Source organism: Parasteatoda tepidariorum, chromosome 2 (genome assembly GCF_982258835.1).
Source record: "Parasteatoda tepidariorum strain Cologne lab strain chromosome 2, Ptep-v5.0, whole genome shotgun sequence".
NCBI classification, from domain to species: Eukaryota; Metazoa; Arthropoda; class Arachnida; order Araneae; family Theridiidae; genus Parasteatoda; species Parasteatoda tepidariorum.
This window is the reverse complement of record NC_141756.1, coordinates 118683513-118709945: the sequence shown is the minus strand read 5'-3', so window position 1 is coordinate 118709945 and position 26433 is coordinate 118683513. Positions and strand designations below refer to the sequence as shown.

The 26433-nt window shown below is 28.6% G+C and overlaps 1 protein-coding gene across 17 annotated transcripts in view; it reads left to right on the top strand.

Moving 5' to 3' along the window:
• The window catches only part of LOC147816113 (maestro heat-like repeat-containing protein family member 1), a 50152-nt gene that overhangs the window by 10450 nt on the left and 13269 nt on the right, over nucleotides 1–26433 (top strand). For 3 of the 17 annotated variants that reach the window (XM_087158200.1, XM_087158198.1, XM_087158196.1), the window contains 3 exons: nucleotides 11464–11668; nucleotides 15185–15283; nucleotides 17515–17704. The exons of 2 other annotated variants lie outside the window; for them this stretch is intronic. In XM_087158200.1, coding sequence (XP_087014326.1) covers nucleotides 11464–11668; nucleotides 15185–15283; nucleotides 17515–17660 — 450 coding nt within the window. In that variant the 3' untranslated portion in view covers nucleotides 17661–17704. Of the gene's footprint in view, nucleotides 1–2900; nucleotides 3161–9462; nucleotides 9511–11463; nucleotides 11669–15184; nucleotides 15284–17514; nucleotides 17705–20490; nucleotides 20701–26433 lie in introns of those variants that run through there. 12 more of the 17 variants (XM_087158201.1, XM_087158197.1, XM_087158203.1 and 9 more) reach the window with 11 other exon arrangements.

Sequence of the window (26433 nt, the reverse complement as noted above, 5' to 3'; positions counted from 1 at the left end):
CCACTGTTTAAAGTTCATGGCGAACTTTTTTACCACTTTTAATTTAGGTTTCCATTTGTTAACAACTTCAGCTTTCTTGAAGCGCGTTTGAATAAAATTGGTTACCATTTATTAGTTTAAAAAAGTTATAAAAGTTATAGAATATATAATTCCTTTTAAAGTTTGTAGCATTTATAAAATTTAACGAAAAATAAAAGTCAATGAGTTCCTAATAAATCGTGGTAAATATACTTACCTAAGCTAAATGAGGTTCAGCACCAAATTAGTTTCAAAATTCTTTTTTGAAGCTAATTTTGAAAAAAAGTTGGTGCTAAAAAAAAACTGCCTTCACGCTGTCAAACAAATCCCCTTTTTGCTAGAACTCTTCCATAGGTAATCGCATAAAATTATATTTTAGTTAATGAACCATGAATTCAGTACAAGTATAATTTTACTGTTGTTGTTCTATTAAACTGCATCGAAAGTTATTTATAACTCAACTTACTGGAAATGTAGCAACTGATTTGGGAGGGAGAGAATATAAAAAAATTAACCTAGGGATCATATGAAAAAAAAAAGCATTTCGAAGTTAAGTGAGATGATGCTAACCAACCTGCAATTACACCCTTAACTAAAATTGAATCATTAATTCAATAATTAATGCCTGCCTCTTAAACTAGATAATACTTTGAAAGAATAAAAATGGAAACTGAATATTAAATATAAATTTTTTAATCACTAACAAAAAATCTCAATTTGTAATTTTTTTTTTTTTTTTTAAATATTAGAAAATGTTTTTTGAACCAGCAAAAGAAAAAACAATAACGGGAAAAGCTATCATTAGTTGCTCGCTAAATACTCTATAAATTGAAAGGAAATATAACTAAATGGAAAACTATTTAAACAATTGAAGATAATATTAAATGTAAATAATTTATAAACATTATTTTTAAATATATAACATTCTTTTTTTTCATACATTTAGGTGAATCACTTTCACCGAGATTTATTGTACTATATTTTCAAAATTAAAATCAATCACCTGTACTGAGTCAATTTTAATCTCTTACTTTTTTTTAAATCAATTTTAATCTTTGCGATTTAACATTAGATGAAAATTAGTTCTATTTTGTCATGTAATTCTCTTCCCATACCGATTTCTTTTCTTTTTATACTGAAAAAAAAATGTTTTAGTTAAATATTTTTGAAAATCCTTTCGCATTTTCTTTGAAAGCAAACTCCATTGTGTATTGAGTATTTCTACCCTTCAGGTGATGGAGTGGACATCAATTAACCGTAGCTGAGAAGGGAGTGAATTTCACGCCCATTTCCGCAAGTAAGGGGGAAAGCATTAGCGACTTTTCACGTGCATGGCCGTTTCGCCGAACAAAAATCAGAGGCTTTTTTTACGTGCAGGACCATCTATAGGTGGAAAAATGAAGGGAGGTTTTCTACGTTCACAACCATTTGCGAGCATAATAAAAAGTACGACTTTCTACGTGCAGAACCCTCGGTGGGTTAAAAGTTATGTTTTTACGCGATTCAGTAGTTTCCAGAAGTCCAGGGTCCTGAAGTTTCTAGAAATCATCAATCACATTTGTGTATAAAATTTCTTGTATATTTTATTTAGAAATATTAGAACTATAATTTATACTTGGCATCGCTGTCATTTGTAAATATTTTTTCTGTTAGAATAATAAATATGGTTAAAGATAAAAGTAAACTTATACATAATTATTCATTTAAATTATGTGTATATAATTTATTGAGAATTTCATGTTTTGAAAATATGAATGATTTAAATTTATAAACACATGCATTTTTAGAAATGAGTCATTAATGATTTTACTCAAAAAAATTTCAGGATTTTAGAGTTGGGCTCACAATCACCCCTGGATATATAATGTAGGGAAAATATTTATTAACTTCGGCAAGTTTGTTAATATTTTCCCTATTAGCTTCCCCTACTAACTAACTTTGTAAATAATACATTAAGTATGTAAATAAATAAATTTATAAACATTATACATTTAAATGTAAGGGACAAATCAATATTATCCATTTTGTCTATGGAAAGAATGAAGTTAATATCATAGGTACAAAAACTGAAATGATTGCTACTCCTATAAAAGGTTATGCCAATTCAGTCCTATGCATGTTGTGATGATTTAGTAATTTTTATTGTGAATGTCCTTCTTTTAGCATCCCTGTTTCATTCTCTTTTTGCATGCTTTGTAGAAATAATCTCTTCTTCTTCCTTCTGTAGTCGCATGGAAATGCTCATACTTTATGTGTAGATTGGAAAACTCCTGATTAGTACATTTTATTTTTGAAGAGCCTTCTACATTGTCAGAACTGAACAAAAGAAAGCCCTTAAAGGTGCTTTTTTTAATCGGGGATTGTAAAAAGTGCTTAAATTTTTATGTTTTATAAAGCGATATTTTTTCTTTACTGTGTCGATTGTCGTTCTAAATTACAAAAAATTCACGATTTTCACAATTTTTTCTGCATTGTTTATCAGAAACTAGTTACTTTATAATGATTATGTAAAGTTTTTGAAAATGTTTTTGAATTTTATTGATTTTAAATTTTTTTCTAGTTTATAAATTAGGAACTTTAAACAATAAAAAAAATAATTTTTATTACTGCACAGATCCTAATTATGATTTTTTTTTTTTTTTTTTTGGAAAGTGATTAAAAAAATTTTTTTAGTGCTTAAAAGATGCTTGTTTTTTGTTGAAAAATCTGGCTATTTATCATTTATGTTGTTTCTCCCCCTACATCATTTTTTTTTAATTATTTATGATTTTTAAAAAATGTACTCTTTAAATTATAAATATTATATTATTAGTTCATAAGCTTTGATTATTTACACAAAGAAAAAATATTGCATAGTTTAAGAAATTTCATTAACCTTTTAGGACAAATTCAGTTCAATGTGCAATGTCTGCTCTGAGCTCTACTAGTTCTGCTTTAGCAAACAGTGCACATGAAATCTCTCACGAGCTGAATGGCCTGACAGTGGATGAGAGTATGAGGAGGGCTGTTGAAGAAGAAGCTGCTATCATGAATCAATTGAAGGTTGTATAATCACTTGTAAAAGTTGTATGAATCTCGCTGCATTTCATGTTTTGAGCATTCGGGAATGCCTATTAATAATCATTAAAATCGTCTCAAAGGACTGCAGACTTATTTATGCATCTTGCATGACTCTTGCTTCACTTCACTGCCAGGATTCTCACTCCACAGAGAAAACCGGGAAAATACAGGGAATTTAAAAATCACCTAAAATAACAGGGAATTTTGTTTCTTATTTTCGTCTTTTAAAAAATGGTGACCACTCTTAAGGATATTTCAACTATACTAAACTGTTTAATTTACTGCAGCATTATTGAAGTATCTTCAGCTGTTTCTTTTTGTCAATTTCTACTGTAAGTTCATACTCTCCCTATATCTCGTTCAATTTTTAAATAATTTATAAAATACTTTTCATTTATCCACTCAAGTTCAAATACATTTTTTTTACCTATTTTAAAAATAAAATCAGTGATAATTTCTAACTTATAGCTCTATTTGAACAAAAAAATAGTTTATTGAGTACATTTAAATGTTTAATTATTTTATATTCACTGTGTCATATCAATTCAATAAATAACATTACCTGGTAACAAGTGTGGTTCACATCACCAAATTTATACTTTAATAGTTGTCCGATACCATGCGCCTTTTTTTCTCTTCCAATTCCTACTTATTAGTTCATACTCTCCCTATATCTGTGGGAGAAAAAATTGTAATTATATAATGTAAAGTAACTAAAATAAAATTTTTCTTCTTCTGATCTAAGTAGGAATTGATTTTAAATTTTTTTTAATATTACTTTCCACCAAATTTGTTCCCTTTCTTTCTCTAAGTTTTCCCATCAATTAAAACTGTTATAGTTAGTCCAATATAGCTTGCACAAGAGCACAGTAATTGTGTTTCCTCTTACTATCTTGCGTATAATATGTTCACAGGGTGGCCACAGGCTACTAAAATGCAACTATTTGCTACTATTTTCGGCCTTAGGCGACCATGGCAACTTTTTTTTGCCTGAAAAGGCTAAAAAAGCAACTATTTTCAGGAATAGACAACTATTAGGAGACTTTTTTTACTCTTGGCGAAGTTTTTCGCAAAAATGAACGTTACTTTTCAGAACGTTAATAAAAGAAAGCAAACCATAAAGGCAAAAAAAGCAGCTATTTTCAGGAATAGGCGACTATTAGGAGATTTTTTTTTACTCTTGGCGAAATTTTTTCGCAAAAATGAACATTACTTTTCAAAACGCTAATAAAAGAAAGCTAAATTTTATACAATCATTTATGTCCAAAGAGCCAAAAATTTAAATTTCCATTGGATTTAATAAAGTACTTGTTATATGTTCTCTCTGAGGGACAGTTTTGTTATTTTTATTTGTTTTTTCCTTCTATTAACATTTATATTTTATTGTAATTCGACTTTTATTTACTACCTATTTTCTAATATGTATACCTTTTACATTTGTACAAAACTTTTTTTAAATTGGAGCATAGTTAGGACTGGGCGATAAATCAATTTAACACGTATGTCAGTAGGCCGATGTAGTGACTTTCATTTTAGGTGATGCATCAGAAATCTGATTTAAGCCGCCAGAATTAGATTACAATCGCGGTTTAACGATTTAATATGCAAGGATCCTTGACTAGGCTAACGCTGTTACCGCATTAATGAAGACGATTTTGATTTCATCTAGCTGCAGAGATGTAGATAGCGTTTTGTTATTAAGATGTTAGTTTTGTGATGTTGAATGACGAAGTGCGAATTGAATCAGAACTCCCGGTTTCGTGCGAGGATCAGCGTTGTAATATAGAACGCAATGCATAGTTTCTTTATGTCGATTTTTGTCTTTGGGATTTTGCGTTTTTTGAGGATTATTTTCGATGGGACTTGAGTCATTTTGCGATCGTTGTGCATTTTATTTCGTCGGAAATAATTGTCGGGTTTCTTGTAAGTTATTTTCAGTGAAACTTTTGCAGCCATCGTTTCGTTCTGCATTATTTCATACCATTTTTTTTCTGTCTGGGTTTAACGATTCTTGTCAATTATTTTTAGTAGACCTACTGTTACTCTGCGATTGCTGCACAATCGCTGTTATCTTAAATTTTCGTTCTGAACTCAATAGATCAACTCATTGATTTTTTTCAATTATTGTTTTTTATTTTAAGCGATACAATTTAATAGGGGTATTTTGTATTTGACTTTGTTATAAAAAGTTAGTTTTTTTAAATTTATCAAATGTAGGTATGTATAATAATTTGATTGTTTTTCAACCAATAAATCCTCAGTCTTTTTTAATTATAAAAAAATTAAAACAAAGCTTACCTTTATTTAATTTGCTTTTATTTTTGAGAAAATGAAAACAAAGTTTTAAAAAAATTTGGCAATTAGTTAAAACAATTTTTTTTTCAAATTAAATAAAAAGTTTGTAATGTTTTGAGGTTTCCAATTTATTTTACATTAGTACTTAAAGTATTTTTTTTTAATTTTTATTAAACTTCTTTCAATACTTGTTTGTTTTATAATTTGTTAGATAGTCAGTATCATTTTTGAACAACTAGATCTTTAGTCGATTTTATTTTCAAAAATGAAAATAATAATAAATAAATAAAAATATTTTTACAATTATTAAGTACAGAATTTGACCATTAGTTAATACTACTTTTTATTATTTTAAATAAGTAAGTAAAAAAGGGTCTAATGATGTTTCAAAAGCATGTTTTTTTTCAACAAATAATAAAAACTTTTTTTTTTCTAAAGTGAAAATTTCTTTGGTTTGTTTTCCACTTTCGTTTTTTTCTTCTTTTAACTTTTAATGCATGTATGTAAAATAATTTGTTACAGTATTATTATTTTTAAACCAATAAATCTTAAATCATTTTTAATTTAAGAAGAATTAAATAAAGCTTGGGTTTGCTTTTACTTTGACTTCTTTATTAATTTAATTGAAAAAATTAAGCAATGATATTGATGTCATAGTAAAATATATTTGTAATTAATATTTTCTTTTGTACTAGATTTATTCCTTTTTATTTATTTTTGATTGATTTAAAGATTTCCCATAGGTCATTTTTGAACATATGCGGAATTACGATACATCACTATATTGTGATGTCTAACTGACGATGTATCACAACTTAAAATTTCTGACATCACCCAGTTCTAATAATAGTATTTGACAGTTAAGCTATAATTTTAGTTATTTGGCTACTATATTTGATAAATTCCTGTTCCTGTTCCGGCAACTATTTTCATAGTTTTAGGCAACTATTTTCATGCTTGAGGATACTAAAAGCAACTATTTTTGTTCATTTTTTACTGTGGCAACCCTGGTTCAGGGAAAATACAAGGAATTTTTTTTCCTGATTTGAGAGGCAACTCTAATTGTATTTACATCATTTCGGGACACCAATTAGAATCATTAAAATTGTTTCCTTGAATAACTGATAATAAAACGCTACTGATAACTTTCTCCTAGAACAATGAATACTGTTGTTGTTGTTTACAATCCCAGCTGGGATAGCGGAGCTATACCAGATCCATGAAGCCGTGAATCTTCAAAAAATCGAGGAAAAGGAGAGGTCTCTCAAGAACCTCTTCCATGGTGAAATCCAGGCAATCAAGCAGAACGATGAATACTGGATCATTTAAGTCTTTTGCGTGAATTTCGCTGCACGTTATTGTTTTTTGAAGCTTTTAATGGTTCTCGGTTACAATCATCAAAATTTAATAACTATCAATAAAATAATGCTAATAATCTCTCGTGAGAAATGGAATACACAATCATTTATGTATGCTGCTTGACTTTTCCCTTATCATGTTTGGGTTTTTATCAATTCTTTTAATACAGTAAAGAAATATGCCATTTATCATTAAAACTCATTTTCACATAAATTAACACTCCTATATGAGTGTTAACATTTGCAATATAATATCGCGGCCCAAATGAATGCTATTTTTTCAATGAAACTATATCATGTTTCATATTATCTTTGATTACACAGTTAAACAACTCTAACACTCAAAGAGATTATATAAATTTATTTTGGAATTTCCTTTACCTCACAAGAAATCTTCTCCTTTATATTATTTACTGAGTGGCAGTTTTTTTCATACTTATTTTATGAATATTTTTACAAACTTTCTACCCATAAATGATTTTTTCTAATCAGTGTTGGTGTAAATTATCAGGCATTTCTTATTAACATAATTCAGATTGGTTAAAAAAAATTTTATTGAAAATGGGATTCAAATGAAAAATCAAATTGACTTTGAGTAAATAATTAGAGATACTTAAAAAGTCAGTTCAATTTTTCTTAATCGAAAAACTAAAATTTGAATAATTGAATTTTCCATTGAAAATGCCACTTTTAGTTATTGAGAATCTGACTGTTGAGAAGATAAAAACAGTAATAAATGATATGTGTTATTATACTACTAGAGCTCTATCCTTTTTCTTAAATTTATGGCATGAAAATTTCTATATTTATCTTGTAAAATTCTCAAATTAAAGAAGGAGATTAAAGTTATACATGATGCATAGCATTTTTAAAAAGTGATTAATTTTCCCTTTTCCAAAATGAGATTTTTTTTTCTTCACCATCTTGATTTTCACCACGTATTATGTAAAAGTGTGGTTTTCACATTGTTCTATTCTACGTTTTTACGATTTATTCACCAATGCATTTCGGCGTACCTTCGGTCCGTAGCATATGAAAGCGCCAATCATTTTACATGTTTCATGGAATACTTGCGAGTCCGCATGTGCGTCTACTGAGCTGGGTTCAGTGAGATTATTGCACTCTAATGTGCAGTTCTGCTGCAATTTGCAAGATATTCTCAATTTCAGGCTTCATTTTCCACCCTCTGATTTTGAACCAAAAAATTTCTTGATTATTTTATCATGTAAAGTCTTTGAAAATTATTTTTACTTTTGTCAAAGAATAGTGATTAAAAATATTTTTTGAGTGCTTAAAAAGTACTTAAAAGGTGCTTGTTTTTTGTTGAAAGATTTGGCTATTCACCCTGTTATAGTTTTTAACTTAACGAAACTTAGTATTCACCCATTTTAATTTATCTTATTTGAATATTATTTTACATGCTGTGCATATTTATAAATTACATTACAATACAATGTAGGTCTATTGTAAATATTCAGCTTTAATGAATCAATAAATAAAAGCTCTGAGCTGTTATTGTGTAGATTCAGGATCAGATCTTCTGTCTCAGATTGTGCTACAATCATACAACACTTTGCTCAATGTTTTTACTAACGGCTGGCATTGAACTTCTTATTTTTACCTCGAAAGATGCTGGAACTGTTACTTATTTAATGTTACCTGGTGGCCACCTATGAACCTTAGTCATGAAGGGAAGCATCATTACCCACACCCATTCATTATACAACAAAGGATAACACCTAGAAAGAAACATCTATACGCTGAGCGTGTTTCGAATTCCGAACTATTTACTTCACAGTCAGACATATTAACATATTATTCGATAATTAGATAGGTTTGAGACGTAACTACCACTACAATTATTAAACATCAATTCTCAAGTATATAAGACATGTTAACTCAATTCAATCTTGAGAAACCTTTTGATAGATAACAACTCTCCCTAAAGGTTTATATTATGAATAATAAACTAATAAAAAATATTGATATTAGAGATTATAGAGGAAAGGGTTATATTTTAGAAGCATATAGTAATGGTCAGAGATGATTGTGCTCCGGAAAAAATTTAGATTTACAGATTTTTTGCCAACCGCGTTCTGGAAGTAAGTTTCTGGAAATTTTAAGAAATCACTGATCGCATTAATGTATAAAAACTCTTTTATATTTTATTTAAAAATATTAGAACTATAATTTATACTTGGCATCTCTTTCATTTGTAAATATTTTTTTCTGGTAGAATAATAAAAGTGATTAGAGATAAAATTAAACATATACTTAATTATTAATTTAAATTGGGCTGCCTATAATTGATTTGGAATTTCATGTTTTGAAAATATGAATGAATTAAATTTATTTAGACATTAATTTTTTGAAATGCTTCATTAATGATTTCGCCCAAGAAATTTTCAGGATTTTTGAGTTGGGCTCACAATCACCCCTGAATGGTATAAGTTCAGAATAAAAAAATATTTTAATAATATTGGATAATCAGATGTACAATTAAACAAGTTTTCGTGTTAGTTACGTAAATAATAATTGAGTACGTATGTAATAATTTAGTTATAAAACTTAATCCGTGAAATTTACTTATGCATTGTTAGTTGTGCACAAAACCATACTCCTGCATGTACTAGCTATAAAAATAAAGCGATTGTTACATAAACTGGCATCCCTGTTTTTCCTTTTCACTCTCTTAATGCTTTGTAGAAATAATCTCTTCTTCCTCCTGTAGTCGCATGAAGAAGCTCATACTTTATCTGTAGATTGGAATACTATCATGGTTAGTACATCTTCTTCAATTCTTTAAGAAGAGTATATCTCCTAAGTATTCCTATATCTCCTAAGCATCTCCTAAGTATTTTATGCTTGCTTTAGATAGGATTATTTATTTTAATTTCTGTGCTTGCTTGAAAGTGTTCTATGGTTTGATCAGAAAATGTGTTATATCTGTATTTTTTTCCTTTATTTGTAGTTAAGACCCATTTTAAAAATCATGGGTCTTGATTTTAAAATATATTAAGTGTTCATATTTTGTACACATGCTTAAATTGTTTTGCAATCTCGCTACTTTATTAACTAATTTTAATGTATTGGGAGATAATCTGACAGCCTGGATCACCCCCGTGATCTTTTTTTTAAAAAAATGTATTTTTAGTTGAAAATTCGTTTTTTATTGTTTAAGTACTAATGTTTATCAACTAAAATAATTTTGATTCATTTAACACATTTTAACTTTTTTTATTTATTTTTATAAGTTTATTTTTATAAGTTTTTAAATTCGGATGATCAAAAAATGCCAGAGATTTTTAAAGTGCCATCAGTCTAAAAAGAGTGAATACTGATCTAGAGGGATACTATAAAAGAGCTGTGTCTCTTTTTCTTTATACAAAAGTTATCGAGATGTTTAAATTTTCGTGCATAAAAATAGCAAAACAAATAGTAGTTTTAATAGTTTCTTTAACATGGCACATTTTTATTAATAAAACTTGTTAAGGTCGTACAAAAACATTTTAGTATGAATGCAATTTCTTTTAAAACTTGCTTATTTTATTTTAAAGAATAATAATCAATTGCAATAATGAACAATATTTTGTGTTATTGAGTGCAACGAAGATATCTCGTCCATAGAGTGGACAATAGAGTGCAGCAAAGACAAGATATCTTGTCTGTGGCGATGAATGAGTTAAACCATCCTTCGTTAGAGCATTGATAAAAATTAAAGAATAATCTAGAGTTAGAAAATAATAGTAACCATTAAGATAATAAAAAAATTACTCTTTGGAAAGAAATCATTCAAACGATATGAAGAAACATTGGACCAATGTCCAATGTGATGGATTTTCCTAAGAATTCTACAGAAAAAAATGAATGTTTAAAGATCTCAGTGAAAAAATTTAAAAACCTCATATTTTAATTATGAAGATACAGTCAAACCCAGCTGTTGTGAACATGATTGAACTCCCGGATGTAGTGAACAAAATGTTCACTCCCCTGCCTTGCTGCACATGTATAATGTTATTTTTTGTGGATATAATGAACCAAAAAAAAGAGAGAAAGTTGGATCTTATGAACTTTTTCTGATTTCGTATGCTTTATTTTCTTGATTTTTTTGTAATAATTTTAAAATTTCTACTTTAAAATGAATTCATATACCGATTTTTAAAACCATTTATAACATAGAATGTAGCAATAAGCATTTTTTCTTATTTGCTTCATTATTGAATACCATTATTGAATTGGTTCAGCATTCAAAGAAGCCTCAAGCTTACAGTATCTGGACAAATGCTTCAAGGCAAAGTCTATGAATTTGCTAAGAAAGTTCGTGAGACTACTTTTATGATACAGGTTTAAAAAGCGGATTATAATAAATTCAGGAAAAATTATTGGAGAGTTGGGAAGTGTTTCCATATCTCATGTTGAGGATTGCTCATCAGCTAAAGATTACTAATTTATTTTGTACGCAAGTCGAAAGGTAATAAAAAATATAAGTTAATACATTTTTTGATACTACGTTTTATTTTTCAGTCATTTTTGTATTTCATTTTATGGGTCATTTATTTGAATAATGCGTTATAAAAGGGGGGAGTTTGGAACCACCAGTTAAAATTGTGGAACGGATATAGTGAACGGAAATTTTGGTTCCTTGAAGGTTCACTATCGGGGTTTGACTGTACTATGATGAAATTGAATAGATTCAATTGAATGTATTAATTTTGAAAAACCTATTCCCCAGGAGCAGAGGTTGAAAGAACTAGCCAAACAGTCTCCCGATGCTATCCCCAAAGTTCCCAGACCCATGCCACCTTCTGTATCTGTGAGTTCCCCTGCCAAGCCAAAAGAAATAATGAACTCAGAAAAGCCCTCGTCTGATTTGATGTCTCTGAATCAACCAGTTTTAGGTGGAGGTTTCATACAAGCTATCCCTTACCCACAAGAAGGTATAATGTTTTTTTCTTATGTGCTTTTAATTCATCTATTGAAATGTATTTGAACAAAATCTTTTTGTCCTATTCAAATATCTTAACATCGTCTGTATGTACATTTAACATATCTGTGTTGCAAAATAACGACTATAAGTCTTGTCCACGTAGTGGATTGATCATGAAGACGTGGTTCTCATTAGAACACTAAATTCAAGTATAACTGACTACGTTCAGTAAGCGGGTAGGTGACCACTTTGATTGGCCTGTAAAGGGACCAAGGGTGTGCAGTATCAGTCCTCATAAACTGTTCTACTACTAAGTTCTTTATTGCATGCGCAGGTCATCGGACTACAAAAACAGGGGAGCCATGCCTTCTGCAGAGGATCGAAATTGCGATGACATGTCTTTGAATTATCATTAGGGATGTTTCCCAGGCCGTCGCCAATAGCCCATTGTGCCGAGGATGTACGGTATCAGTCCTCATAAACTGTTCTACCCCTAAGTTCTTTATTTCTCCCGCAGGTTGTCGGGCTGTGAAAACTGGGGAGTTATCCCTTCTGCAGAGGATCTAAATTGCGATGGCATGTTTTTGAATCATCATTAGGGATGTTTCCCAAGCCGTCGCCAATAGCCCATTGTGCAACTCTAGTGTGACGTAAATAAACTGCCTACCAACACTGCAATTGTGGATTTTTTTAATATCTGGTTTATCAGTAGAAGGAATTAATGGTATGCAAGTACGGAGTTTATCAAATAATCCAAATTTTAATTTCTTTTTTTTTCCAGTATTGTATTTATTTTTGTTTTATAAATTTTTAAAGAATGACTAACATTTCTTGCATATTCTATGGTATGAAAATAGTGTGCTTTTTTGTGTATAATTTCGGTTGAGTTCTGAAATTTACTGGATTTTGTTCACTTTTATGTTGGAAGCTCTGAAATAAGTTTGAATAATTTAATTTTATCTCGTGTCAAAAATATTGCTCCGTGTAGACTACCAAGTATAGGCTGAGGTGTATATTTTATCGCCCATTATTACTAACAAACACTATACCCTTAATAAAATCTGTGAATAAACAGCGATTGTAGTTTCCAGTACCATAATGTCTACATCCAATATTTGAAACCCAAATAACTAACTCCAACGTCAGAAAACGTTGCATTGGCAACGATTGTTTTTAAGCCAGCTAGATTTTTCTTCAAATACTTTCATCTTTATTGTGATTATGTCAAAAATTACCATTTGTGTATATCGAGCAGCCAAAGAGCATGAAAAAGTCAGAGAATTTTATCAATCTGGAAAAATTCGAAGAATGTCTGGGATTTTAACTAAAATAACTTAAAAGTCGCAGAAAAGCAAAACTTTTTTTTTCCTTTCTGCAGAATTGTATTAAAAAATGTCTTTATCGCATATCGGAGGAGAAAAAAGTGGCTCATGATTTTTTTCTACTTTTTTTTAGAATAAAACAATTCTGCAATGACTGGCTTTAGCTAGAATTTCAGATGGATATTATAAAAAGTAATTTCCTAATAGCAAAAATTTAAAAAAGGTTAACTTTACAAATATTTTGTAGAACAGAAGAATATAGCCAAAAATATTAAACATGTATTCTTTTATAATTAAGACAAAAATTCTTAGATTTATAATTAAAAAACTATATATAGCCGTTCTATGCTATACATGAAGACTTTTTTTTATATTTTTTTTATTTTAGTTAACAGAAAGCGCTTCTGTTACTTTAAATTAATTACATATGTATTTGCTACTATTAAAAATATCTTTCAGAAAGGTATTAGTATTAGAGAGAATTGTCGCAGATAGCTCGAAAAAAGTCTGCCACAGGGCAGGATTCATTGATTTAAATCAGCTTGATTTAAATCACGATTTAAATCATGATTTAAGCCAAATGATTTTTTTAAAAAAAATCATTGATTTAAATGAACTATTTTTTTAAATCTATATATATTGATTTTAAAAGTCAAAAAACAGTGTTTTAAATTTTTGATACTTTTATTATTTTCTTAGTATTAAAATGTAATTTAAATAAATTGCTGCATTAATTAATTTTAGTTAAAGAAAATACTTTCTTGGTGTGTGTTGAATTCAACACATTTGAAATTACATTTTTAAAAATGTTTTGATTCTTGAGATTGAAAGTACAGATTAAAGTGAACATTTAATGCTGTCTTACTATAGACTTGCATAGCTGTAGAAAGTAATTAATAAACATGATTTTTTTTCAAGAAATAATACAAATAATGTTAATTAAAATTCTACCTTTTGAATGAAAAAGCGTGAATTAAAATCTACATATTTTATTGGTGGAAAATGTATATTTCTGAGGCTTGAGTTATATTAAAAAGAAATTACCCTAATATTTCAAAAACAGAGAAAGAAAAAAAAGGGCTGATGAATTCAGATGTTTTTTTCCTAATATAGTGTCATTCTTCCCTTTCAAACTCTTTCAAAGTCTATTTGATGCAGTAGGGTTATTAACTGGTATTTTTTTCTTGTAATATGTTTACAGTATCTTTGAAATTATCTGATTTTCTATAAAGAAATTTTGTGAAAAAAAATTCCAATGAGTACATAGATTTTCTAATTTTTTTAGCTTAACTTCTCTATTTCGATATAGAATTAAAAATGAATATTTTAATATAAAAATATGTAGATTAAATAGTTATTTATTTTTTTGATGAATGACTACATTTATAAACACAGTCTGATACATTTATTTTTTCATTTTAAAAATCAAGAGAAAAAAAAAAGAAATCACAATTTTAAATTAAGTTATGGCTTGCTAACTGAAACTTCGTTTCAATAGTTAAAGTACAGGCGACTGTCCAAGCCAAATTTACTACCGTTTAACGGTACCTTTACAAATTCAACTTAAGGAAAAATGATAGAATAATCACACAAAATACTTTTTCTTGAAATTTTATTTTTGTGTCTCGTAAGAAACGATAAATCCATATTTTTACTATATTTGTGTTGTTTTTTTAATATAATTTTTAATTTTCACAAAATAGGTACCTGTCAGAAAAACCCAGACAGACCCCTGAAGTATTCTGTAAATTCTCTATTTCATCTAGTCTTTAAATTTTAATCATGCATGTGTTTCTAAATGATTGCTATCCATTCAAAGCCATATATTATAATGAAAAATTATTTTAGTTAGAGCTTCTAAAATATTGTTACAATATAGTTTTAATATTAAGTTAATTTGATTAAACATTTATAATTTTCTTTAAGTTGTTCTTACAGTGTATTTGAATAAAAATCCAAAAAATCTGTTTTAAATCAAAAAAATCCGATTTAAATCAAAAAAATCTGATTCTTTTGATTTTTTTAAAAAAAATCAAAAAAATCACAAACCCTGCCACAGAGATCAAAACTGTTCTCTAACTTTTGTTAATGGTTGACCGAATCAGAAATGGTTGATTCTGTCCATTTTATAATCTGGTATTATAAAATTAGCTAAATACACATACAAATATCTATCTTAATCTATTTTTTTTTTAATAATTCAGATCTTTCAGCAGTTCAGCCTCAAGCAATGGCTCCAAATTTTGTCACTGAAGTACCTTTTAGTGCTGCATTTCCTGTGGTTCTACAAGCTGATACAGGAGGTAACCTATGTTGTCCACCAATTTGTTTATAAATTTCTTTTTTTAACAGTATGTTTACAATATTTTGTTCAATAAGTAATAATCTTTCTTTTCAATTTAGTTAAAATTGTTTTCTTTTTTGAAAATAACTGAATTATTTTTTACATGATTTGTTTCACATGTTTAGAAATGTTGGCATAATAAATAGGCAGCATGTGATGGGTGGAGCATCTTCACTCTTAGACTTAGAGGTTGGGCAGCTCCAAAAAGCAGGACACATAGACCAGAGGTCTATTGTACCCATATCCCTAAATCATGATTAGCAAGAAAGTCTTATAGCTGAAATGTAGTTCGCCAAACACCAGACAGGAACGTCTTGCAGCTCATGGGCCTTCTTGCAATGTTTCCCTAAATGCTCAAGTGAGCAGAATAGACCTCACAATCACAAAGTATGTGTCATGAAGTCTCCTCTTCAAGATGACAACCTCGACAAAGAGGATTAGATTTAATGCCCATTGCGTATAGGTGTTTCCTGAGGGTGCAGTGTCCAGTGAGAAGACCAATGATCTTCCTCAAACTGTTCCTCTTTAGCTTAAGGAGCTCTTTTTGACATACACTAGGACAGTCCCAATTCAGCTCTTTAGCTTGTCTCTGACCATCCGAGTTGTGCTAATGCTTATGAGCAATTTTGCCACAGAGCTTGAATATAGATGCCCTGAATGATGTGGGAGAAATTCCGAAGGCTGATTCAGGGCCCCAGAAAATCACACTAGACCCAGCAAGTGCTGCTTCATCAACCAGCTCAGTTCCAAGAATGCCCATACGCCCTGATATCCAATGTAGGTATACCTTGTTATGAGTAGTGAGGTCACAGAGCACTGAGAAGCACTCCCACACTAATGACTCTTGACTGTTTCATTTAAATAAATATTTGCTTTAACTTTTGTTGATATTTTGTGTCATGAAAGAAGTTCTAACAGTTCTGTTACCCTGTGTGCATTTTTAGGAGACATGGAGATGCAGTCTTCAAAACTGATTTTGATTTGGAACCAAGTTGTGACAAATATTTACAATTTTGGCTATAAGTTTGGTTAACAGTCTACTTTGCTACATCACAAAATGAAAAACTAGCCAATTGTCTATTGAGTTACAAGTTAAATAATATAGATATAGTGAGCAAAAAAAAAAAATGCCAATATTAGCTTTTACCTAAGATTAACATACCAAGATGCTTTGCTAATTAATTACTGTTAGTGCAAAAAATAATTTAAGTTACGTTTCTTTCTTCTTTTTTTTTTCTGTTGCTAGATTTTTTCTCATTTATCTCTTTACATTTTGTGCATCATCTTTGGGACTAATTTTTGTTCAAATTAAAACAATTTAAAACTCATTTACCTAATAAATATTTCAAGCAAAAAAAATAATATCAAGTAACTATTTCTTATTATTGTTTAATTGTGATGTATGCAGATTTTGCTGTTAATATATTTAAAAAAAATTATTCTTACTACATTTTTTGGAAAATTTCCCATTAACTATTTTAAAAATAATAAATAATTATTAAAGTTAATTTTTATTTTGGGTAGATGAGTTTTATAAATGAGAAGTTAAAATGTTTTGCAATTACTTCTCAGAAGTATAATGTGTAAAATATAAAGGTAAAGTGTAAAATCCCACTTCTCTACTGATAAAAATATTAAACTACAGTTTCTATATACACCCTCCTCTTCTCTTGATTCTAGTGCTGAAATTCGGGTCTATTAAATTAAATAAAAATTAGTGTGCATTTGAACATCTTTTCATCTAATGTCATTAGTTAAACAAGGTTGCCACTCCACAGGGAAAATCTGAAAAAATGCAGGGAATTTTAAAATTTTCCTTACAAACTGGGAATTTGATTTCTTATTTTTGTCTTTTAAAAATTGTAGACTCTCAAAGCCCAATCTATGGTATATTTAAAGATGATATTTCAGCTATATTATATTGTTTCATTTATCATAGCATTATTTATTTTATGTTTAGCTGTTTCTTAATTCTCCAAGTTTTTCCAGCAACTAAAACTAGCATCTTTATCCTAATATAGTTTACAAAAGCGAAATGAATGTGTGTTTCCTCTTAATGTATTGTGTATAATATAAGCAGGCAAAACAGTATTTTTTTTACAGATATCAGTGACAACCTGTTAAATGATCACCTGCCCTAATTATCATTTGTGAGAGAGTCATATGCTTAAGTTTTGAATCGTTTTATAGGTTTTGATGCACTTGCGGATGTGTTGCAGCCTCAGGCAACCAGTAGTCCCGTTCCCCCCAAAGAGTGTGATCCAAAGTCATCTCCCACATCTACACCAGGGGGAAGACTCATATCATCCGACTTAGATTCAAGCCTTCAAACTTGAGTCCAAAATCTAGACATCAATGGACCAAAGAAATCTCCTGCCAAGTAAGTTTTTTTATTTTAAATATCTTATGAAGTTTATCTTGAAATATTTCTCTGTTTAAAAACCCTCCTTAATTCTATTTCAAATACATAACAGGGTTTCTACCAGGGTTCACCAAGTGGGCCCACTTTGAAAAAACCCGCCCGGGTTTTATTGGGTGGGCCCACCTTGAAAAAACCCACTTGGAACGATAAGTGGGTTTTTTCAACAAAAAAAACTTTTTTTTTTACTAAAACTTATTGTTTCACATTTATTTTTATATAATTTATTGTGCAGCATAAATTTGTCAAATAGAGTTGCATGATTTATCTGATTAAGTTTTTAATATTAGTAAAGTAAAAGAAACTCTATTCATATAATTTTTATAGTAGGTGCTATTGAAAACTTCAAGTGGGTTTTTTCAAAAAAGTAATATTTTAATGATATTAAATCAAATAAAAATTTAAATAATATAATCTGAAAAGATCAATTTTTCAAATATAGTTGCATGCTTTATATATTAATAAACAGGTAATATAATACATACAGGTAATATAATATATTAAAAAAAATTGAAAGGAAACAATTTTTTTCTTTTTTTACCAAGTGATACATTAACAAATTTAAATAGTTTTATTTTCTAGCTTAAAAAAAAAAAAAAAAACTAAAACTTTTTATAAGAGAACTTTTTAAAATTATTTATCTAAAAATGAAATCCTTTTCCTAGGGTTAATTATTTGAAAACAAATGGGACAAGTAACTGATACTCTTTATAATTATACATAGTTTTAATTTCACTTTCTATTAATCTTATTATAGAAACATGTAAGACCATTAAATATTTATTTCAGTTTTTTATTTAACTCAAGTCAGAAGAAATTTTAGTTTTTACTGATTATAAATATTTACAGATTATAATTTTATAATAGGTAATATCCATATGTTTAATAAATATAGTAAATAAATGTGTGTGAAAACAAAAAGATTAATAAACTTGTACCTTTTATATTACTGCATTTATATTTTATAATTGAGTTAAAAAATTATGAAACGTAATGTACTTAAAAATAAAGATTCAAATCTGTATTAGTGATAATGCATTATTTAAACTTAATATAAAATACATATAACCAGGGTTCTCCAAGTGGGCCCACTTTGAAAAAACCCACTTGGTGGTTTTTTCACAAATTGTTTTTTTTTAAATTTGGTTCAAAAAGAAGTATCTCCTAATACTATCATTGGACATATCGTTGAAGTTAACAAATATTTTAGAAATGTGCATCAAGCACATGGATGGGCAAATGAAAAAAACTGCTTGATGACCAAATGATACTAGGTGGAATTCATATTTTGAGCGCATAAAAACTTTTGCCAATAATTACCATAAATATGAAGAGATTGTTCTTGAACAATTTTATATGTCAAAAAAATTAAATAATGTTGGGCTTTACCAATAAACTATCAATTGGGAAAAACAGATATCAATTGTTTCTGAAGCTTTAAAAAAGCTTCAACCAGAAAACATTTCAATTTCAGAACCTGTTGAAATATGAATTAACTTACTATCGTGTGATGAATTAGAATCCCATAAACATTTTGTTAAAAGATCAGGCTGTTCAGCCACATCATTTATTAGCATATGCATCCTGGATCCCGAAACAAGGGGACAATTTTTAAATGATGAACAAGACCAATTAGCAGAAAGCTGTCTTTCTAAGCATCATCCAGAATTTCTGCCACGTGTTATGGCATCCAAAATTTCCTATCCTGAATACTTTCCAAAATCAATGATGCTTGACATTGTTATTGAACAGTTTTCATCAAAAAAATAGTGGAAAATTATGGCAAAAAAATAAATAAATAAAATTCCTAGCTTCCACAAAATTTCTGTCTATTCTTTTTTCTTTGCACTCAGCACCAGCATCCTCTGTCTCTATCGAAAGACACTTTTCAACTTTCGGTTTGGTACAGAGTAAACTTCGAAATAGATTAGGAATAGATAAAGCTACAAAACTCGTAAAAGTGTATTGCCATCTAAGAGAGAAATGTAGACACTTTGAATCTGTTGTATGATAATAATAATAAAGGAAAAAATGGACCTTTTTTTTAAGTTAACTCTTAACATCTGCTGACAATTTTTGACTATTTGGAGAAAGTTTATCACAATTAAAAAACAGTTAAAAATTAAAATATTACTTTTAAGATTTTTTAAATATTATTTTTAAGATTTTATTTGAATACAATTTATTTTGTTTCTTTTAATCATGTTTAAAAATATTGAAAGCAAACAAAAAAAAGTTTATTAAGTGATACATTAAACAGCAATAAACAAATTTAAAGTTTTATTATCTGATTTTAAAAAAATAAGCTATAACTTTTTATATATGCTTTTTTATAATTTTAAGATAAATTTGTTTTTTGAAACTATAAAGTTAAAATGCATATATTTATCTAAATATTTGAAAAAAGGGACAAGTAACTGATACTCTTTATAATTATACATAATTTTAATTTCACTTTCTATTAATCGTATTATAAAAACATGGAAGACCATTAAATATTTATTCCAGTTTAATTTTATTACAGAAAAAAGTCAGATGAAATTTTAGTGTTTACTTATACAACACTATTTAATAAATAAAAATATTTTCACAGTAAAATTTATGAGCACTAAATGAAAAAACCCAATTTTCCCCGGGTTTTTTCAAATAAAACCCAATTTTCCCCAGGTTTTTTCAATAAAACCCAGGCGGGTTGGGTTTTTTCAAAAATCCCCGGGCTTTTTCAAACCCTGGTTTCTACTCCACAGGGAATTTAAAAATCACCAGAATAATACAATAACAGGAAAAATGCCAGGAATTTCAAGTTTTTATTTAGAAATTGGGAAAATACAAGGAATTTTGTTTCTTATTTTCGTTTTTTAAAAAGTGGTAACTTCTCCAAGTGCGATCTATGATATATATGAAGATATTTCAGCTATAATAAACTATTTCATTTACTATAGCATTATTTGTTTTAAGTAAGTTCAGCTGTTCCTTTTTTCTCTTAAGTTTTGTCAGCAATTATAACTAGTGTAGTTAGCCCTATACAGCTCACACAAGAGTGCAGTGATTGTGTTTTTCCTCTTAATCTATTGTGTATAATATGTACAGGGAAAACGCAGAGAATTTTTATTGCAGATTTGAGTGGCGATCCGATTTAATCTCACCCATAAATTGTAATTTTTTTCTTCTTTTACATGGTGCGTAGTGTTTTTAAAAAGTGCTTTAACGTGCTTATTTTCTATTTTCGTTTTTTAAAAGCCCTTAAAGGTGCTTTTTACATGGGGTGTTTTTTAAAAGTGCTTAATTATCCCTTTTCTAAAATGATATTTTTTTTCTTTACCATGACGATTTTTACCACAGATTGTTCTATTCAGAGCTTACACAATTCATTTTGTAGCGTATGAAAGCGCCAAACATTTTGCATGTTTGATGAAATACTTGTGAGTTCGCATGTACGTTTACTGAGCTGTGTTTGGTGAGATTATTGCACTCTCATGTGCAACTCTGCTGCATTGTGCAAGCTATTTTCAATTTCAGGTTTCATTTTCCACCCTCTGATATTGAATTGAAAAATCTCTTGATCATTTTATAATGGCTAATATAATCAAGAAATGAGTTTTTTTTTTTTTGTCAGAAACTAGATATATTTTATCATGATCACGTAAAGTCTTTGAAAATAAAAATTTGCATTTTGTTAACGTATATAGTACTTAAAAATAATTTTTGAGTGCTGAAAAAGTACTTAAAAGGTACTTATTTTTCGTTGAAAGATTTGGCTACGCACCCTGTTTTAGTTTCCTGTTATATATTAAAATTTCCCTGAATCAGTAAAACAGTATTAAAAGCTAACTAAAACCTCATTCATAGTTTGAGACTGAATTGAAATAAATAAAATGTTCAGTTTTCTAATTATATGTATGTTCTTGTATAGATATTTTAAAGAAGTTTAACAGGCATTAAAGTTATAGTAATAACTGGCTACCCTCACTGACAAAATATGCATATTTTGTTTTTTAAGCTAATCAGTTTGTTACTAAATTTATGCAACTACTTGTAATTCATTCTACTTTTAATATTTTTTAAAATATATATGGTTTTTTCTTAAGGTATGTGCCTACCTTCGGACCACTTTTTTTTAAATATATAAAATTTTATTGCAACACTAATTTTTTTTATTGAAATAGGTTATAAAACTATAAATTTAAGCATAATTTAACTGAAATTTTTTTTTCATTTCAAATTATAGGTCATTTTTAACAAAATTTTAACAAAAATTTGCATTTACGCTAGACCTTCTAAAACAAATTCTAATAAAGATAAGTCAATAATATTTATACAGCATCTTACTAACATATAGAACTATGTCGTGAACTAAAAGATTTGCAGTACCCTAAAGAGTTATTGAAATATTTCAAATTTAGTACAAAAACTCATTTTTTTCTTTTTTTTTTAAAGTGCAATTTCAAACAAAAATTATTTAAATTAAAAATATAATACTAAAAGCTTAGATTTTAGTTCACAACATAGCTAGAAGTGTGTTAAACATTTTGGGAAAATTTTATTTCAGTATCTTAAAAATATTTAGAGAAAGAACATTTCTCGCACACAAAAATAACGCAAAACTTAGTTTCTCAGAAAATGCAATTAAAGAATACAAAGCCAAAAAAAAAAGCTTTGAACCAACTTTAGATTTTTAAAACTCCCCATATTTGTAAGTCAAACCCTCTTTAGCTTCATTTTTAACTAATTTTGACTTTTTTTTGGCTTTTTGCTTTTTTCTAAATAATTTTGTAGAAGGCAATGATTGTCGTCTCGACTTTCGAATTCTCTCGTTGTCGAGCATCGTATAGTTTTCAAGCATCAATGGATAAACTGGTACATTTAAACATTTAAAAACAGGCAGCAGTCCTAAATATCCATTGTTAAACAGTAAAACTGCAATATGTGCACCTAAAAGCAAAGTTTCTTGTTGCACAAAAGTTTCTTTTGGCAAAATACTCCACAAGAGGTTATTGAAACACTCATTATTGTTTTGCGTTAAGCCATGTAAGCATTTTTTAAGCAACTCTTTGTCACAAAGTTGTAAATACGTTGACTTTATGACTTTAATTACTGAATCTGGAAGACCCGGTGATTTTTCTACAAAATTCTTTCCCTCACATAGAGCTCGTTTATATCTGCACCAGCTGTCACTCCCTGCTGGACACTGCCCATGCATAGGCTTCTTATTACTAGAGCAGCAATGAAAAAAGGCAGCTATAACAGCAGACTGCATGTTTTCTAGACTACCAACGTTGCTGCGGACAGCAATTCCATAATAGTTTTGCAGTTTATCAATAAACTTATCAGTAAGTTTACCTTTACCGCCTAATCCTTTAGTATTTTTTTTTAATTTTCTCAGACGTGAGCCTACTCTTTTTTGTATATGTCCGATACATTCTAATTTGGTGACTGTATTTTCCCCATAAATATTTTGCACTTGCATAAACGCCTTTGAGTCGCCATCCCCATAATATTCATTATATTGCAGATCTCGTTTTGTCACTGATCTTTCAAAAATTCTAAATGCCCCAACAGCTTCCATGTTTCCTGATGATCCTTTGTAATTGGCACATATATGGTCCCTTGAAATTTGCATTTCACATATTTTACAATATTGCGTTAGAACTTCTAAATCTAAAATCTTTCCAGTATCCACTGAAATAGCTGACACGCAGCCTTTGAGTGACATATATCCTCTTCGTTGCCAGGTACCATCTACGCTAACTCCACAAGTTTTAATTTCTTCTCCATGCTCATTTTTTTTAAATCTTGTTATTTCTTTTGAAGCTGCTTTCATGTTTTCTTCAGAAACAAACTGTACAGCTTGCAATAAATCAATTTCATGGTTTCTGAAAGTTCTCTTAGAAACATATGGCAAATTCAGAGTCGACAACAACTTCTTTCCACCAATAAATCCTCTACCAATTAGTCGTAATCCGAACACCAACAAAGTATTTAAGGGGCTTTTTTTACTTTCCTTGGGGGTTGACGTGAATGTGGTGGAAAATCCACAGTTACATACTAAAGAAAAGTTCGAACTAAGCCCTTCTCTAGAGTCCTCAGTTAGTTTCAATTCTGTTGTTAAACAATCTGGACAGCAAAGAATAGAAAATATAGAAATTAAAGTTTGAATATCTATAATTCTATTGCCCTTCATCTCTTCAGAGTAGGATTTATGAACCATAGATACTTCAGTACTGTTTAATTTTGATGAACTTGCAGTAACTAAATCCATATTTTCACTAGAATCCAGTTTAGATGAGCTTGCATTACAAACCATGCTGTTATTTTTTTGAGTGAAACGATTTCCACAAAATCTACGCTTTTTAGTTTTTGTTGATCTTGCTTTCGCCATTTACGATGAATTATAAAGTAAGTAAACTTTAAAATAAAGCAAAATTCAAGATTCAAGTAGAATGAAAAAATTAGAACACAAATATCGCAAAAAAATGTAAACAACTAGTAGAAAAAAATGTTGCCGTTTTGTAACTAGAAATTAAGTAAGAAACTGATGCCAGATGCAAATAAAACATAAATAAATAAATTAAGGAAACTTCAAATTATATTTCTTTTTAAAAAAGTAAGCATTTTAATTCATTGAGAGTGTAAAAATTCAAGCAAAACTATTTGTTTACAATTTTACGACCCTTCAAATGCACACTTCCGGTATCGAAAATTGAACTTCCGGTTTATTAGTTGCGCGATAACTTTGCTTCTAAATATCGTAGAAACAAAAATGAAGCATTTTTGTAAACCTTACAGTTCAAACTATAAGATAAAAAAATAAAAAAAACATCGAAATTTTTTAGAGAAAACGTGAATTTACGGTAGGCACATACCTTAACTGAAATTTGAATTCCATGTTAAAAAAAGTTGATTACTTTTATATTTATTTTGATTTATAATTTGTAAGAAATTCATAAACTACATGGTAAAAGGAATGATAATAAAAAACAATGACTCATCCATTCTATAAGCTAATCATTTGACCACCTTCTGTAGTCTAAATTGACCACTAATACATTTATCATTATGCTGCCATTAAAAGTAAACAATAATAATTGCAATTAATCATTGGTACTTAGTGACTCATCAGGGTGGCCACCCTCCTGGAAAACCTGGAATTATCAGGAAATTTTTTCTTAGATAATTTTTTTAATTTCACTAATTTAAATTATTTACTAATTTTCTTAATTTAAATTATTTCATCCATTCTACCCACTTTTTTTAGACGGAAATATATTGCCAAACAGTTGAAATATCATCAACTTAGCGATACTTTGCTTGCATCAAAATTTACTCCATTACCGCTCTGTTAAACTAGTATGTCACATAAAATCTCCCACGGTTGCTAAATGAATGTAGAAATCTTTTACCGCTATGGGACTGTGCAATTTAGGAAAGATTTTGAAGGAGGAAGGGATTATTTGCTTCTGTTTTTAAATTCTGTCCATGAGCTGAATCCATTTATAGCTCAAGTTTGTTCCGATACTTTGATGGTAATTTTTTTCTATTTTGACAAAATGATTCAAAATGATTTTGTATTTTTAACTTTAGAATATTCTCCAAAAGTTAGTTGGTTTTAATTTAATAATAATAGATGTTATATTGCATTCTTTTTCTGAAAGCTTTTGTACTCCCATTCAAAGAAATTTGTTAATTATTTTTTCTCAACAAACCAACCAGTCACAAATTTTTTTTTACAATCGCTAACAGCACTGTTTGTCAACAAATTGTTACAATTGTTGCATTAATGCTAATTTTTCTTTTTCATTTTAACTTTTTATAGCCTATTTTAATTTTTTAAAAAAAGGGTTTTTTAAGAACTAAGTATATATTAATATTTAATTTTACTGTTCTGTTGGTAAATATTTGATTTGTATAGTTATGTTGGTAAATATTTGAATAATATTTGTTAGTAAATATTTGTTGTGTATAGTTAAATTTGAATTGTATAGTTATCACAATATCGAAAGTTCGTGAATGCTGCTTGCTTTTCAGAGATGATATTTCCAAAACTATTCCTCCTTTTACCCTAAAAAGCTGACAAAGACTAAGGAATGTATAGGAAGTATATTAAATGATGTATAAACATAAAATATAAATTTTTTTTATTCATATGTGTTTAGTACAAAGAAGGAAAACGAAACTTAGTGTTTTAGTTCTGCACTGTACAAGAGTCTAGTTGTTAAAACAAAAACAATTATTCATACTAAACTGAAAAACTATGTGTTTAGATTGGAATTCTTTAAATATTTTAATTTCATTTAAGAAAAAAAAGTATAAAATTTAAAGAATTTTATCTTTTTTCTTCTATAAATTAAACAACAAAAAGTTAGACAATTTTACATTTGTGACGTTTTATTTTTGGATACTGAATCTCTTAAAATAATAATGCTAATTCAAAAAAAAGAAAAAACATTATTTAAAAATTTCACTTGAGTTATTGGTTTAAAGAAAATATGATCAATTAATTTTTTAAAAAGCACTGTTAAGATAAAATACAGTTTACAGTTCAGCTTTATATTGAAATGTAAATCCAGTGATTCCCAAAAGTGTTGGTACACTTATGACTTTAAATGAAATAAGACTATTCATTAATTAAAATGAATATTTCAGGATGGATATTTAATAATAAAAAAATATATTCTATTCTTATCAAAACT